Source organism: Phyllobates terribilis, unplaced genomic scaffold (genome assembly GCF_046119375.1).
Source record: "Phyllobates terribilis strain yellow unplaced genomic scaffold, ASM4611937v1 Scaffold_153__1_contigs__length_4458050, whole genome shotgun sequence".
NCBI lineage: Eukaryota > Metazoa > Chordata > Amphibia > Anura > Dendrobatidae > Phyllobates > Phyllobates terribilis.
Window position 1 is genome coordinate 736,683 of NW_027362913.1, and position 16,779 is coordinate 753,461.

General features: G+C 50.0%; 1 protein-coding gene across 1 annotated transcript in view; it reads right to left on the reverse strand.

Moving 5' to 3' along the window:
- LOC141206957 (uncharacterized) overlaps window positions 1–14,050 on the reverse strand; it is a 33,231-nt gene extending 19,181 nt beyond the window's left edge. Inside the window, exon 1 of the mRNA XM_073664323.1 lies at window positions 13,673–14,050. Coding sequence (XP_073520424.1) covers window positions 13,673–13,747 — 75 coding nt within the window. The 5' untranslated portion in view covers window positions 13,748–14,050. The remainder of the gene's footprint in view (window positions 1–13,672) is intronic.
- Window positions 14,051–16,779: the final 2,729 nt, after the last annotated feature.

Below are 16,779 nucleotides of genomic sequence, written 5' to 3' on the forward strand. Positions count from 1 at the left end.
CTGCTCGCGCCAAAAAACTCAAACGAGCCCCGCCCCTTCCGGTGTCGTCACAGGGCTTCCTGCCCGGCGCACCGGAAGTCACGTCAGAAGGCGCCCCCATGAGCCCTGCCGTGGCGTCTCCAGAGGACCGGGACGAACCGGCTCAAACCACCTGCTGTGGCCCTCTCTGGGACAGGAGTCCATCTTCTGCAGGTAAGCCTGCAAGGTCCCCCATCATGGACAGGAAACCTAAACTGAGGCGGGAAGAGAGGGCCGCCCTTTTTAACCTGTAGGTTTCCTGTCCTTGATGGGCGGATCCTTTTTCTCACGTGGTGCTGTCATGGGAGACCGAATAAATATTGGTGGTATCCCGTACGTGTGAGTTGAGGACTGTCACAAATGGCCTTAGAATTTTTCCACATACATACCAAGTTTCTCGGTTAAGCTGTTAATTCCACAGACAATCGGCCTTCCTTTTAACGGATCGATGCCTTTGTGGACTTTCGGGAGGCAATAAAAAGTTGCCATCACCGAAAAAAGGGGAGCAGAAATTCCTTTTCTTCCCTATTGATCACCCCCTGCGCAAATCCATCCTCCGCAAAGGATCTCAGCTCTTTACAAAATTCTTTCACTGGATTGAAGTAATACATCAGATAGCAGGCAAAGTACTTTATGAAGGCTTCTTCTGCATTATGCAGTCCAGTAAACCATTATGGGAAGGTCCTTCATTCCCTGTGACGACCATCCGGGTCAAGATGTGTCGCTATGGCCCATCAGAGCTACTCTCGGCTCCCAGTTGATTTGTGAAGACCTCACAGGCTGAGGTGCATCCTCACTACTACTCTCAAAGTCCATTCAATGACGGCCACACACACTCCTTTCTGTGGCACTACATCTTCATCTCTCCGTAGGAGAACTCATGTCCCAGTTTTGCAACACTGCAGCTTCCTCTCTAGTATAGACAATTGTTTGCTTAAATGCAGATTATCTAAAATAAGGAATCCATCCTAAACTTAACCCCCTTTAATTAGGCCTTCTGACCACCATCCAGGGCAAAGTACCTTATTCTGCTGCTCACCTTAGCAAAGTTTTTTTTCCTTTTAATTAGGCCTCCTGGCCTTCTGATTCCCCTGGGCAAAGTTCCGTACTGTTTAAGTAGGCCTCCTGGCCTGAGCTAAGGACCTCATCCTGCTCTTGGTCTCCACTATGCTCCCTCTGCCATTATATCTTTGCTTTCCTTCACAGCGTACCATCTGATGTCTCCCTCCTGGCACACAACACCATATCAATTTAAGCCTGCAACCAGATATACGAGAGGTCTGTATTTCTCACTTACTTATCCCTATCTGACTCATCACCAGGAAACTGTTCTCCTGTCTGCCCATGTAGCTCAGAATAAGTTCTCCCACCAGAATGATGGCCCACACAGACCCCACACAGTATGATGGCCCCCAAAGCCCCTCAAACAGTATTATGTCCATGACAGCCTGCTACACAAAATGAGGACCTTCTCTCAGTATCGAGGCCCTTAAAGTCCACCACAGCCCCCCACACAGTATAATAGCCTCCACCAGCCGCCCATTCAGTATGAAAGCCTAAACAGCCCTTTGCTTATTATGATGCCCTCACAATTCCTGAAGTTTAAAAAAAAAAGCACACACACTACTCATCCAAACCCATTCCTGAGGTGCGCTGCTCCGGTCTGTGCAGTGTGAGTACTGAGGCTCCATACTACAGGTGTGATATAGTGACGCCATTGTACCTGCAGTGCACGGAGTCTCAGACTCACAGGTGAAGGCTGAATGGTGGATTGGGGAGCTTTTGACTCCCTGATTCACTATTTAATTAAATGGTTTCACAGTCATGGAATGTGGATGTTGCTGAAATTTCGATGATGGGTAAGGAGAAGGTGCCCGATGCCAAACCGCCCTGATCCCTCTCAATTCACAGGCACCGTAGCGACCGCATGGGCTACCTCTATGGATGATACTCCCTGCCTAGAATGGGACTAAGTGAGTATTTATTAATTAGCCATGGGGTAGTCGGTGATGTGGATGGTACCATAATGTGTGTGTAGGGGACAGTACTGTGGGAATATTAGAAAGTGGGGGAATAGCAGTAATGTGGGAACATTAAACTGTGTGTGAGGGGGATGCTAGTCCTGTGGGAACATTTCCTGTGTGTGGGGGAAGCCAGTACTGTGGGAACATTATACTGTGTGTGGGGGGATGGCGGCACTGTGAAAAGATTGTACTGTGTGTGGGGGGATGACGGTATTGTGGGAATATTATACTGTGTAGAGGAGATGGCGGTAATGTGGGATCATTATACTTTGTGTGGGGGATGGCGGTACTGTGTAAAGATTATACTGTGTGTGGCCTCCTGTGGCTCTGGTTACTTAATGTGTTTGTTAGCACTGAGACAAATGTCTGTTATACGTTCAGCGGGGCTCCCTGTATGCTCGATGCCATACAGGTGCTCCAAGATGTTTTGCTCCTTTCGTGACTCCTATTCCTACAGAGATGACAAAGTCCTCTCAACCCTCCAACTCCAGGCAGCCCTCGTTCAAGCCTAAAACTTCTTTACACACTTTTTCAAGGCCACAAAGCCCTCCACTTCTAAACCCATCACCATATGAAGGTTTTATCTCACCCTAAACTTTTCCTACTTGAAGGGATAGGTTTCTGCCCTTTCAATACTCTTTCAGTATACACAGGCTTTTCACAATCATGTTAAGACCCTTCAGGGGGTGGTTCACTGTGTCCTCCTTACATTCAACCGGTAGGACCTTGGGACCTTTTTTTGTCTGCTCTCCAAAAAAGGGAAAGATTCTTAGTCAGCTTCTCCTCAAAATTACTTTAATAGAATCTGTCGCGAGGCAACAAATGAGAAAGAAAAAAATATTGTGGTGGGCACTGTCATGATGAAAACCAAGATGAGAAGGTGTAGAAGAAGAAAAGAACATTTGTTTATCACATTATGGCCTGAGGAAGAAGTCAACTCAATGTTGAAATGCGTTGCTGTCTTTTAATAAATGTTTGTTATTTTTCTATATGGTCTCATCCTGGCCATCATTGTGACTGCGCCAACCACAACTTTTTTTTCTTTTATTGCCTCGCAATTCTTTTAATGAGCCATTCTGTCGGCTTTTGCCGGACTCTCACAACTCCACCAGATGAGCCAATACCATCTACTCTTCCCTGCTTCTTATCACCAGGAATTTACTATGGAGCGCTCTTATTTTATCTTTTAGTTTTATAGCATTTTATGGCATTTCTGGTGCTCAAAACCTCCATTCACAGGGTGTCTGAGATTGCTGCCCTTTCCTGTAGGGTTCTCTTCCTCATTCTCCATCAAGATAAGGTGGTCTTGTCACTCGCACCATCATTTCTTCCAAAATGGTCTTGACTTTCTACATCAAAAAGGACATTGTCCTCCCCTCATGTTGTCCATTTACAGTTCATCCATAGGAGCACCTGTCTGGATTTGGCCAGGGCATCTAGGCTAATATTTTGTTAATGGAAGCCATCCAGCATTCCGATTTTCTTCTCTTGATCCTTGATTGTCTACACAAGGGCCTGTCAGCCTCCAAGACAACCTTTACCAAATGGATTAAGTCAGCTATTGTGGAAGCCAAAAAAATCCAAGGATAAATCTCTACCTCTTTGGGAAATTACATATTCCACAAGGGCAGTCAGACATTACATCTCAGCTGCTCAGGTCTCTAAGGATGTTACCTGGGCCTCTGTTCATACATTTGTCATATTCTATAAAATCCACTCTACGGCCTCAGCCAGTACCATCTTATGATGCAAGGTATTGCAGGCTGCTGTCAGTTTGGCAGTCCACATGGTTGGCTGTTGTACTTTCTACTCATTTGGACTTTTCTGGAACGCCCCACAGTCCTGGGTCTCCTGTTGCTATCAATGGTGTGATCAGTGTAATGAAAGTTAAAGTCCCATAGAGGGACTAATTAAAATGAACATAAGTAAATATATATATATATATATATATATATATATATATATATATATATATATATATATATATATATATATATATATATATATATATATATATATATATATAAGAAAAATCTATTATTTTTTAAAAATCACAGAATAATAAAAAATGAAAAAAAAAACATTATACCCAGAAAATATATGAAAACAAAAATATAGAAATAAAGTACACATATTTGCTATCGTCGCCCCCAGAATGATCTAATCTATAACACTGTCACACTAGTTAACCCCTTCAGTGAACAGTGTAAAAAATAAAAAAGGTGGCAAAAAAACTATGGTTTTTCATGAAGCCGCTGTAAGGCAGCGCTAGTCATCATACTGGGGTTACTCGCTTCGCTGCGTCAATCAATGCACACGTGCAATGTCTTTACGTATTTTCTCACAATGCTGCAGTTTAATATTTCATAAGCCACAGTTCGCCGGGTCCAACTCCGTGGCACGCCGACACACATTAACACAATGTTCATGAGCCAAGTGGCACACAGGCCCACTTGCTCCAGGTTACAGCTTATGGCAAGGTAAAAATAGCAATGTTCATATCACAAAGTCCATATAGCACAGGGTATTACCTTTGCCGGATTTAGCTGCTGCAGTCCTTTACGCTTGCCACCACTGTGGCTTCCCAGGTAGGGGTCTCTAGCCGTCGTCCCCTCGTAGGCTACTGGTATGTCTTCCACACTTGACATCCAGCCTGCACCTTTCAGGGTTCCTCAACAAGCCGGCTCTCCCTCAAAGGCCACTGGCATCCACGCACAGGATCCGGGCTCGGCCTTTCAGGCTGCCAGGCTTCACTCTCGGCCTCACTAGGCCTCTCACAAATGGTGTCCCACACACACGGAGCACAGGCCTCACACCGAACACACCTGTCTCAAATCACCAGGGTTTATATATCCTGTGCACAGATACACACATACTGACAGGACCTTGCTGATGTCAGTCATGTGATCAGTCAGCTGTGTGTATAGGTCCTGTGTGCTGTCCCAGTCATGTGTACAGAGCTTTACTGTGCATACAGGACCTGTGTGATGTCACAGTCATGTGACCAGTCAGTTAAAGGGGAAGGTACATGGTCAGGTAAAACACATCCTGGACCTTTTACAGTAATGCTAGCAAGCTGCTGCATTACATATCCACCCCCCCTCTATTCAAACTTGTGGGGTTGAACACATAATATACACAATAACATTATAACCCCCAGCTCACATAGAGACCATGTACTTTACAATTGTGCTACTCAGCCCCTGGAACCTTAGTCAACGACATTAGCCCATTCCTTAGGGACCTACCATTTGTCACTGTCACTGACTTCGTCAGGTCACCTTTCCGGGTCGTAACCTTGCCAGGTCTCCCCCGCTCCCAGCGGTCAGTCATAATCTTGTCAGACCTCCCCAGCTCCCAGCGGTCAGTCATACAGCGGTGTGACTCACATGCCCTGGTATTTAAGGTCCGGTTCGACTCCGTACTGTCCCGTCCTCTATGGGGTCGTTTGTATGGGCTGCTCAAACCTGAGTTACTGGAGGTCTCACTACCTCTAAACCCACGCCCACTACTCTCAGGACATCTTGAAAGGTCCCTAACTCCAGCTGTAGCTGTTCTGTTATTTAGGGGGCCCTTTCTCTGTCGGGTCTCACTATTTCTAGACGGCTTCCATCTTCTGCTGCTCAGATGATGCTGTCTATCTACTCACAGTCTAGCGAGATTCAATTGTTCTACCTCCTGCAGGTAGGTCACTCGGTACTCAATCAGCATGCGTATATATTCTAGGCTTTCTTCTGTTCCTACAGCGGAGAAGGACACCATGCCGTCTTCGTCTGGTATCCAGTCCTGATGATCACGGGGACTGCTTACTTTCACCACACCAGACTTCTTGACCATCATCTGCATGGCTCGACCGCTTCTCCCAATGAGCTTTCTCACCAGAACATGAGGCACCCGGATGACCTCTTCACGCATACTGTGAGCTTTCCTCATCAGTTCCAGTTGTCTAACGGCTTGTTCCGTCTTCAACCGGAGAAACCGCTTCATGCGCATACATTGCCAATGCATATCACTTAGGATCGCCACCCTCTTCACTGTGACTTCGGTCATGGACAGAACCACCAGCTGTTTAGCTTCGGAGGTCAAGTACACCTTACAGGCTCCCACAGCCTTCTTAAACTCTTCATGCACGGACTCACGGGTGCATTCTTCTCTCAAATCCTCGGGTATATCTACGAGGCATTTGTACCAAGACGTTTCGGTCTCACCAGTGGTTTCCAGACGATCAACCAGCTCAGGGTTCAGGGACAACTGACTTTCAGCTTCTTCCCCCTGTATGCTTACCCTGAGCTGACTCACAGCTACAAATTCACGAATTTTCGTCTTGACCACTTCCACTTCATATTTATCTTCTGTTACTCTGCTCTTAGCTCTCCTCAGGTCCACCTTCTCATGGTACAAGGGAGTGAGTACAACGTGTTTGCCCTTTTCCTTCTCCAAGGAGGCCTCGCTCACCAAGTGATACTTTGTCAGGCGACTTATGAGCCCGGAAACCTCTTCCTCTAGTTCCGTCACTCGCCTCTCAGCGGCCCGTCTCTGAAGCTCTTCCTGCTTCAACTGCTCTTTTAACAGTAGAGTTCTCTCAGACCTCTCTTGCCTCAAATGGGCCTGAAGCAATTCCTTGAGCTCCCTGATCTCGGCTCTTACTTCCACCGAATCATCCAAGCTCGCATCACTCGAGGAGGTATCTACTTCACACCTCCCCTCACCAGCGGCCAACTCCTGGCCCTGGTCTGTGGCTTCTTCGATGGACTCCTCCATCTTTTTCTGCTCAGCTTCCATCTTGCTGACTGTTTCTTTAAGGCACGTCTCCGCCCTCTGGAGAGTTTCACAGGACATCTGTAGCTCCTTCACCTGAGCTTCCAGACCTAGGGTCTTTCCACGGAGATAATCATTCTCCTCATGGGTCTCTTGCAGAGTGGTCTCACCCACTTGGCGGAATTGCTCTGCACCCGCCTTATCCTCCTCTAGTTTTTCTTTTACCTTGAGGAGATCCTCATAATCTCTCTTAAGTTGTTGCAGTTCCATACCGAACTTTTCATCACACTCACTCCTTCTTGGAGTCACACAGCTCCTGGTTGAACTGTTCACGCAATCGTTCTAGGTTTTGTTCACGCCCAGCAACTTCATGCTGCAGTGCCTCTTTGAGGGCAGACAGCTCTAACTGTACCAGGGAGAAGCGATCTTTCACCTCGCATAACTCATCTTCACACACCGCTTTGTCAATCTGTAATTGAAAAACCTCCTCCTTGATTTTGCGGCGGTCCTCCTTAATTCCGTAGAACATTTCCTTCCAATGGTTAATTTCCGCGTTGCTTCCCTCCATGTCTCGCTGCCAGTTCCTCATAACCTGGTATATTTTCTGCTGCTCAGACTCCAGGTTCAGCTGGTCTGAGGACACGTTCCCCAGGTTTCCACATAACTGCTACACGTCAATCTGACACTGCGGCCTGATAGGCTCCAGCTCTTGGTCATGACTGGCCGCCTCCCCTTTCAGGGCTGTCGGATCCTGACCCGTCAGTCTCAGTACCGTACCGGAGGTTGCTACTGGCAACGTCATCTCCTCTTCTACCTCTAAAGGAGGATCCTCACTTGAAGCATAGGCACACAGTACTACATTCTCTTTATTTTCATTTTCAGGGAGTACTATCGGAGCAACCTTTTTGTGGCCCTTGCGCCGTCGACGACGAGAGGGGGACTCTCTCCCCTCGTCTAGCCCCTCCTGACTGGACTTACTTTTTACTTTCATAGTGTCACAATCAGCTACGGGGTCTGTGTCACTCCCCATAGTGTTGTGGACTAACAGGTCACCTCCCACTTTGACGTCACCCCCTTCTACTGGAGTTACCCCGTTATCAACGGTCACATTGTCTTTTTTAGGAGGTACCAACCCACAACCAGTAACAATTTTCAGTTTTCTACACTCCACATTCTTGTGAAAATCTGCCCCTTTTTAGACTCCGCCCCCTTTTTAACAACCACACCGGCAGGGTAATTTTTACACAAAAAATCAGCAGTAGTCTTAGGACTCAGTTCACAACATCTCTTACCACCTCCCTGGGCACTCTGGGACAACACTGGCGCCCCCGGAGAGTCCATAGAATGGTCCACTGCCGCCATTCCACATGGTGCCCACAGCTCCCGCACCATGTCCAGTTTCATGTCCAGTAGACGTTTCTCATATATGCGGTCCGACTCGTCAGACCCATTTGCTGCTCCGTTCACAGCCATCGCGGTACGCTGTTTACACTAGAACTTCACCGCAAACCAGGTTTGAGTGCGACGATAATCTTCGCAAGCCCGCCGAGTTGCCGCAAGATGCTTTAAATTTTGTGAGCCCCGCCGAGCCACAGCAAACCAGGTTTGAGTGCGACGTCAATCTTCGCAACCCCGCCGAGTTGCCGCAAGATGCTTTATCCACACTCGTCGTCCTGTGCCGTTGACGCTAGCAACCGGGTTGTCGTTGCCGCTAGCAACCGGGCTGCCGTTGCCCGCACTCTCGAACCATATGTAAGGCAACGCTAGTAATCATACTGGGGTTACTCGCTTCGCTGCGTCAATCAATGCACACGTGCAATGTCTTTACGTATTTTCTCACAATGCAGTTTATTACTTCATAAGCCACAGTTCGCCGGGTCCAACTCTGTGGCACGCCGACACACATTAACACAATGTTCATGAGCCAAGTGGCACACAGGCCCACTTGCTCCAGGTTACAGCTTACGGCAAGGTAAAAATAGCAATGTTCATATCACAATGTCCATATAGCACAGGGTATTACCTTTGCCGGGTTTAGCTGCTGCAGTCTATTACGCTTGCCACCACTGTGGCTTTGTGGATTCCCAGGTAGGGGTCTCTAGCCATCGTCCCCTCGTAGGCTACTGGTATGTCTTCCACACTTGACATCCAGCCTGCACCTTTCAGGGTTCCTCAACAAGCCGGCTCTCCCTCAAAGGCCACTGGCATCCATGCACAGGATCCGGGCTCGGCCTTTCAGGCTGCCAGGCTTCACTCTCGGCCTCACTAGGCCTCTCACAAATGGTGTCCCACACACACGGAGCACAGGCCTCACGCCTCACACTGAACACACCTGTCTCAAATCACCAGGGTTTATATATCCTGTGCACAGACACACACATACTGACAGGACCTTGCTGATGTCAGTCATGTGATCAGTCAGCTGTGTGTATAGGTCCTGTGTGCTGTCCCAGTCATGTGTACAGAGCTTTACTGTGCATACAGGACCTGTGTGATGTCACAGTCATGTGACCAGTCAGTTAAAGGGGAAGGTACATGGTCAGGTAAAACACATCCTGGACCTTTTACAGTAATGCTAGCAAGCTGCTGCATTACACCGCCAAAAAAGTGAAATAAAACACCATCAAAAAGTTGAATGTAAATTAAAATGGTATCACAAAAGACACCATCTTGTCACACAAAAAACAAGCTGTAATACAGCTACATCAGCAGAGAAGAAAAAAATATATAGCTATCAGCACGGCAGCAAGGCTGACGGGTGGTCCGGGTGGATAAGCTGGCTGGTTCGGCAGAGAGCCAGACGGGTGCTCCCGGTAGGTTGGCTGGTGGGCACGGCAGGTTACAGGCAGGTGCTCCAGGTAGGCTGGCTGGTGGACAGAACTGTTAGACATGGCTGGCAGGCTGGACTAATAGGCAGCGGGACCTGAGGGCTGGAGCAAGTGAAGCACACGGAACAACAACCTTGCACAGGCACCTCCATTTTGGAGGAGGTGCCTTATATAGGGGAAGTCCTCCGGCCATTGGCCGGGAACTCTATAGGATGGTGCGCGTGGCCCCTAAGCACAGTGCCCGGGAATCTGCACGCCACAGCAGCAGGGGGGCGGGAGGACGCCGGACCTGGACCGCGGCGATGAGGGGAACGGCGTCTCTTCCCGGCAGGAGGCAGAGACGCCGATGCTACAGTACCGCCCCTTTACGCCCCCATTCCCTAGGATTTGCTCCTTATGGGTGAGCGCGGAGAAGGGAGCAGTCCAGGAGGAGAAATGAGGAATGAAGAGGCGGTAATAATTTGCGAAGCCCAGGAATCGCTGAATCGCCTTCAACCCATCCGGTCGGGGCCACTTTAAGACGGCAGAGACCTTCTCGGGATCCATCCGCAGACCAGTCTCGGAGATAATATAGCCCAGGAACGGTAGAGAGGTCTGCTCAAAGAGGCATTTCTCGAATTTAGCTTATAGGCGATTCTGCCGGAGCCTAATCAGAACCTGACGAACATCCCTCCGGTGTAAGGGCAGATCCGGAGAGAATACCAAGATATCGTCCAGGTACACCACCACACAAGAAAACAGAATATCACGGAAGATGTCGTTAACCAGCTCCTGGAAGACGGCTGGAGCATTACAGAGACCAAAGGGCATCACGTGGTATTCGTAGTGACTGTCCCGAGTGTTGAATGCCGTCTTCCACTTGTCTCCCTGGATCAGGACCAAATTGTACGCCCCATGAAGATTGAGCTTGGTGAAGATCTTCGAGCCTTTAAGGTGGTCTTACAGCTCTGAGATGAGAGGCAGGGGGTACTTATTTTTGATGGTAATTTGGTTAAGACCCCTCGATACAGGGACGTAGGGAGCCGCCTTTCTTCTTGATGAAGAAGAATCCTGCTCCAGCCGGAGAGGTGGATTTCTGGATAAATCCCCTAGCAAGATTCTCCTCTATGTACTCAGACATGGCCCGGGTCTCAGCCGGCGACAAGGGGTAGATACGCCCTCGGGGAGGAGAAGCACCAGGAACCAGTTCAATGGGGCAATCATACGGCCTATGAGGTGGTAGGGTCTCGGCTTCCTTTTTGTCAAAGACATCCGCATAGGACCAGTAGGGTGCCGGCAGACCAGGTAGATTAGCTGGAGTAGACGGGGGTCGAGCTGGACGAACCGGAACCAGACAGGACTCATGGCATTCCTGACCCCAACGGAGCACTTCACCAGATCTCCAATTCAGGACGGGCTCATGTCTTTGTAACCAGGGTAGACCAAGCATGAGGGGATGAGAGAGACCGGACAGCACATGAAAGGAGATCTTCTCTGAGTGCAGCATTCCCACCTGAAGGGTTACAGGCTCTGTGACGAGCAAGATGGTCTTCGGAAGAAGCCTCCCATCCACGGAGGCAACCGCCAATGGTTCAGCCAGACGTACAGTAGAAATCTGATACTGCTCCACAACAGCCTGTTGAATGAGATTCCCAGCGGCTCCAGAATCCAGATGGGCAATCTCAAAGAAGCGGGTCTCACCACTGGAAATAGAAACACACAGAGTCAAGGACGGAGAGCATTTACTCTTGCCTAGGACGACCTCTCTGAGCGGTCCTAGACACTGGAGTTTCCCGGCCTCACCGGGCAGGAATGGATCAGATGCTCTTTACTGCCACTGTAGAAGCAACTCCCCTTGGCTCGGCGCGTCTCCTGGCAAGACTTGACCATCTTGGTTTAGTCAATTTGCATGGGCTCAGGTGAACATGCCCGGGGAATTGCTGGTTGCGAGGCTGGCTTTTGGAATACAGGAGCGAGAAGAGGAAATCTTCTCTCCCGGGTAGTCTCCTTAGCACGTTCCAGAAAACGGATGTCAATCCGGGTAGCTAATGACACCAGGTAGTCTAGGGTGGAAGGGATGTCACGACCGGCTAGCTCATCCTTGATCCGTCCGGAAAGGCCCTCCCAAAAGGTGGACACCAGGGCCTCGTTGTTCCAGGCAAGCTCAGATGCGAGGGTTCGGAAATGTATGGCATACTGGCCCACGGCGAGACTCCCTTGGCGGAGACGGAGAAGTGAGGAGGCAGTAGAAGATTTTTGTCCGGGCTTATCGAAGACATTCCGAAAGCCAGAAGATCAGACACCAGGGGAATCACCTCTTTCCCACAGAGGGTTTAGCCATGCCAACGCCTCCCCGGTGAGGTAAGACATGATGAACGCCACCTTGGCCCGGTCGGAGGGGAACTGATGTGCCAGGAGTTCAAAGTGCAGCGTGCACTGATTTAAGAAGCCCCGACATAAGACGGGGTCACTACCAAAACGTGGAGGCGCAGAGAGCCAAGGTCCAGAGCCGGGTGCCATAGTGCCAGTAGGTTGAGGTGTTGCCGGAGCAGGTGCCGCTCGGCTAGAGACGGACACAGACGAGGTGGACAGTGTGTCCAGACGGGAGTTGACAGTCCGCAGATAGGACAGGGTAGTCTCCTGTTGGGATTTCTGACGTGAGACCTCCTGGTACAGGTCAGAGAGTGAAGGAGCCTGGGGGTCACCGGGTTCCATGGCCTGTGCAAACTGTTATGGGTCCGGGTGGTGGAACCTCAGTGCTTCGGTGCAAGGAGGGACCAGAGGGGCGTGACTAAGTGCCTACTCGGCCTGACCAAGGTCACACGGCGGCTTAGTCGACTCTGTGAACCAGGGAGGGACTGGGCAGGTGGACCAGTTGCCACTCTGGGACCGACCTTGTGTGAGAGCAGGTGACTCCCACGGGTCAGATGGCAGGAACTGACCGATACAGCGGAAGAGCACAGCAGGAAGGCTGACGGATGGTCCGGGTGGATAAGCAGGCTGGTTCGGCAGATAGCCAGGCGGGTGCTCCGGGTAGGCAAGCAGGCGGGCATGATAGGTAAAAGGCAGGTGCTCCAGGTAGGTAGACTGGCGGGCACGGCAGCTTACAGGCTGGTGCTCCAGGTAGGCTGGCTGGTGGGCACGGCAGTTTCAGGTAGGTGCTCCAGGTAATAATAATTTTGTATTTGTATAGCATAACCTTAGCAACTAGCCATAGTGGATTTTGAATGAGACCAAATATCTTTATTTCTGGAGTTTTCATAAGATTCCATATGGTCCCACTAGGGGGAGACATTAAAAAATTAATTGACACTACTAACAGATATGTGGTACTCCTATTTGGTTCTCATACATGCACTATGCTCTTTTTATTTATATGTATGAAGTAATCATATAGTTAGTGTTTATTAGATATTTGTCCATATGGATCTATATATTTATTTTAAATATTTTTAAAACTTTTTTACCTGTTACTTGTTCATTTGCAGTAGATTTCCCTTTTTTAATTCTGGTTTTGTTTTTAATTGTTGTCTTTTTAATATATGTTCAATAACATATATTTAACTATAGTTTGTTGTATGGGAGTTGTTCTTCTTCGGCTTATTATAACATTATGTGAAGCACCTGTGTGTTCCAGGTGCTCACCTCAAATCTAGATAAATTCCTTGAGCGGTCTAGCTTCAAAAATGGGGTCCCTTGTGGGGGGTTGCCACTAATTAGGCACATCAGGGGCTCTGGAAACCCGACATGGGGTATGCTCTCGATTCCAGCCATTTTTGCATACAAAAAGTCAAGTGGACTCCTTCCCTTCCGAGCCCTGCCGTACACCCAAACAGTAGTTTCCCTACCACATATGGGATATCGGCTTACTCAGGAAAAATTGCACAACAAATTGTATGATGCACTTTCTCCTGTTACCCTTTTGAAAATGCTAATTTTGGGGGTAAAGTAACATTTTAATTTTTTCCCTTTGCTTTAATTCTTCACACACTGGTCAGAATTGAAAAAAGTGACCCGTAAAGAAGGTGAAACAGACTCTGGGATGAAATGGTTAATAAGACTTACAAGTGGAGCCGGTCCAGAAAGCAGAAGATCCAGCAAGTATCTGCCACATATTCCTGCAAATCCCCCGAATGTCATCACTAGTATCTACATTACTGTGCTGGAACTAGGAGAGGAATAATGGCGTTGTGTGAGGACTTCTCTGGGCTTCTGTCCTTCATCCTGCAGTCGTCTGAATGGATCTAATGTGGACGGGAACCAGCTAAGCTGCATTCTGTCCACAGCTGTTACCTCACTGTTCACACCACACAGAGACCCCAAAAGAGCCTCCGTGCTGAAGGGGTTAATGCCCCCTGTGCCCAGTAATGGGGGATCTCCACATACCTCCACCTGCAGAGCCGCCACCACATATATGGCTGTTCTGTGCACAGGACCTGTGATGAGGTCACAGGAGGGGAGGAGTCAGGGGTCACATGATCAGGGGCCTCAGTGGATGCACAGTGTGAACTGTGCGGCTCCTGTACAGTGATATCCGGAGTGAAGACGCTACATGGAGACGTCTCCGCAGTCAGTGACATTTCCGGCATTATTTGCCCCTCACTATTGGCACAATTACCCCGCGCCGCCTTTTCTACAGTTTTATGTGAGGAATGTAACGTGGGATTTTCCTGCTTGGAGACAAATAGACGACACATGAGGTGATTATCACCAGTTACCGGATGTCTACTATATGGCGGCATATGATTGTGCTATCCACTTCATACTGTTACGGGTCCGGTGGGTGGAACCTCTGTGCCGAGGTGCAAGGAGGGACCCAGAGGGGCGTGACTAAGTATCAACCCGAACCGACCCTGGTCAGATGGCGGCTAACGACTCCGTGACCAGGGAGGATCCGGGCAGAGGGACCAGGTGCTACTCTGGGGACGACCTTGTAAGAGAGCAGGTGGCTCCCACGGGTCAGGTGGCTGGGACTGACCGGTATGACGGATGGACACGGCAAGCAGGCGGAAGTCTCTGGTAGCTGACAGGTGGTCACAGGTCGTGAGAGCAGGGCAAGTAGCAGTCTTTAGGTTTACCAGGAAGGTGGTCACAGCAAGTGACAGCAGGGTCTCCAGGCAGGCTGGCAGGAAACAGGCGGGTGCCCCCAGGTGAGCGGGCAGAAAGACAAGGCAGGTTACTGGCAGGTAACTGGTGGGCGCTCCCAGGTGAGCGAGTTGACGGACACAGCAGGTAACAGGCGGGTGCTCCCAGGTGAGTGGGCAGACAGACGAGGCAGGTTACTGGCAGGTAACTGGTGGGCGCTCCCAGGTGAGCGGGCTGACGGACACAGCAGGTAACAGGCTGGTGCTCCCAGGTGAGCAGGCAGACAGACGAGGCAGGTTACTGGCAGGTAACTGGTGGGCGCCCCCAGGTGAGCGGACTGACGGACACAGCAGGTAACAGGCGGATGCTCCCAGGTGAGCGGTCTGACGTGCACACCAGGTAACAGGCGGGTAACAGGCGAGCGCTCCAGGTGAGCAGGCTGGCAGGCTCGGCAGGTAACGGGCAGATAACAGGCTGGCAGGCAGGACGAGGAGTCAGGCTAGCAGTGGGACCTGAGGGCTGAAGCAGAGATCAGACACAGTGCAACAACTTTGCTAGGGTACCTCCATTTTGGAGGAGGTGCCTTATATATGGGAGGTCCTCCGGCAATTGGACGGGGACTCCTTAGGACGGCGTGCGCGGTCCATTTAAGAGAGGGGGATCGCGCGCGCGCCCCCTAAGCACTCTGCCCAGGAAGGAGCGCACGCCGGCAGCAGCGGGGAGAGAAGCGCTGGAGGACGCCGTGCCAGGAGCAGGGAGGTGAGAGGGACGGCGTCTCTGCCTAGCAAGGGGCAGAGACGCCGATGCTACAGTACCCCCCCTTTAGGCCCCCTCTTTTTTTGGCCAGAAAGAAATTTTTCAAGGAGAAGCGGGGCGTTGATGTTCTCCCTGGGTTCCCAAGTTCTCTCCTCAGGACCAAACCCCTTCCAATCTACCAGAAAAAAGGTCTTTCCTCTTACCCTCTTGGTGGCCAGAATACTCTCTACCTCAAAGACGTCTTCAGCGGAAACCAGAGCAGGGGGAGTACCTGGATTGTTGGAAAAAGAGTTAAAGACAATGGGTTTGAGGAGAGATACGTGGAAGGAGTTGGGAATCCGTAAGGTGGCCAGGAGTTTAATTTGTAGGCCACTGGATTAATTTGCCTGAGGATTTCGAAAGGGCCGATGAAGCGAGGACCTAACTTGTAGGAGGGTATCTTGAGCCGCACATGTTTGGAGGAGAGCCAAACCTTGTCTCTCGGACGGAATTGAGGCGGATCCAGACGTCTCTAATCAGCATGTCTCTTCATCCGCTCGGAGGACTGAAGAAGTGCGGACCTAGTACTCTCCCAAATGGTAGAAAACTCGCTGACAAGAGACTCCGCGGCAGGGTTGTCCACAGAAGCGGAGACTGGAAATGGAATCCGGGGGTGCTGGCCATAGACAATAAAGAACTGGGACTTGGAAGAGGATTCACTCTCGTGGTTATTATAAGAGAATTCGGTCCAAGGAAGGAGTTCCACCCAATCAGAATGGTGGACATTAACAAAGTGCCGGAGGTAGCTGGTAAGGATCTGATTGATCCGCTCCACTTGACCATTGGACTGAGGGTGGTAAGCGGAGGAGAAATCCAGGGTGACGTCCAGCAGTTTACATGTGGCTCTCCAGAAGCGTGAGGTGAACTGAACCCCTCGATCCGACACGATGTGGAGGGGTAGGCATGGAGACGGAAGATATGGCGGACAAAAGTCCTTAGCCAGCTCAGGTGCAGACGGGAGACCAGGCAGGGGAATGAAGTGGGCCATTTTAGAAAAGCGGTCCGCGACCACCCAAATGACAGTACACCCGGCAGAAACAGGGAGATCGGTAATGAAGTCCATAGCGATGTGTTGCCACGGGGCAACAGGTATGGGAAGCCGCAGGACATGACCGGCTGGTAAGTGTCTGGGAACTGTGTTGCGGCCACAAGATGAACAGGCAGAGACGAAGTCTACCACATCCTTACGCAGGGTAGACCACCAGTAATGCCGGGAAATGAGCAGAAAGGTCTTCTTTTGGCCGGCATGGCCAGCTAGTTTAGAAGAATGACCCCAGCGAAGAACCTTCTCA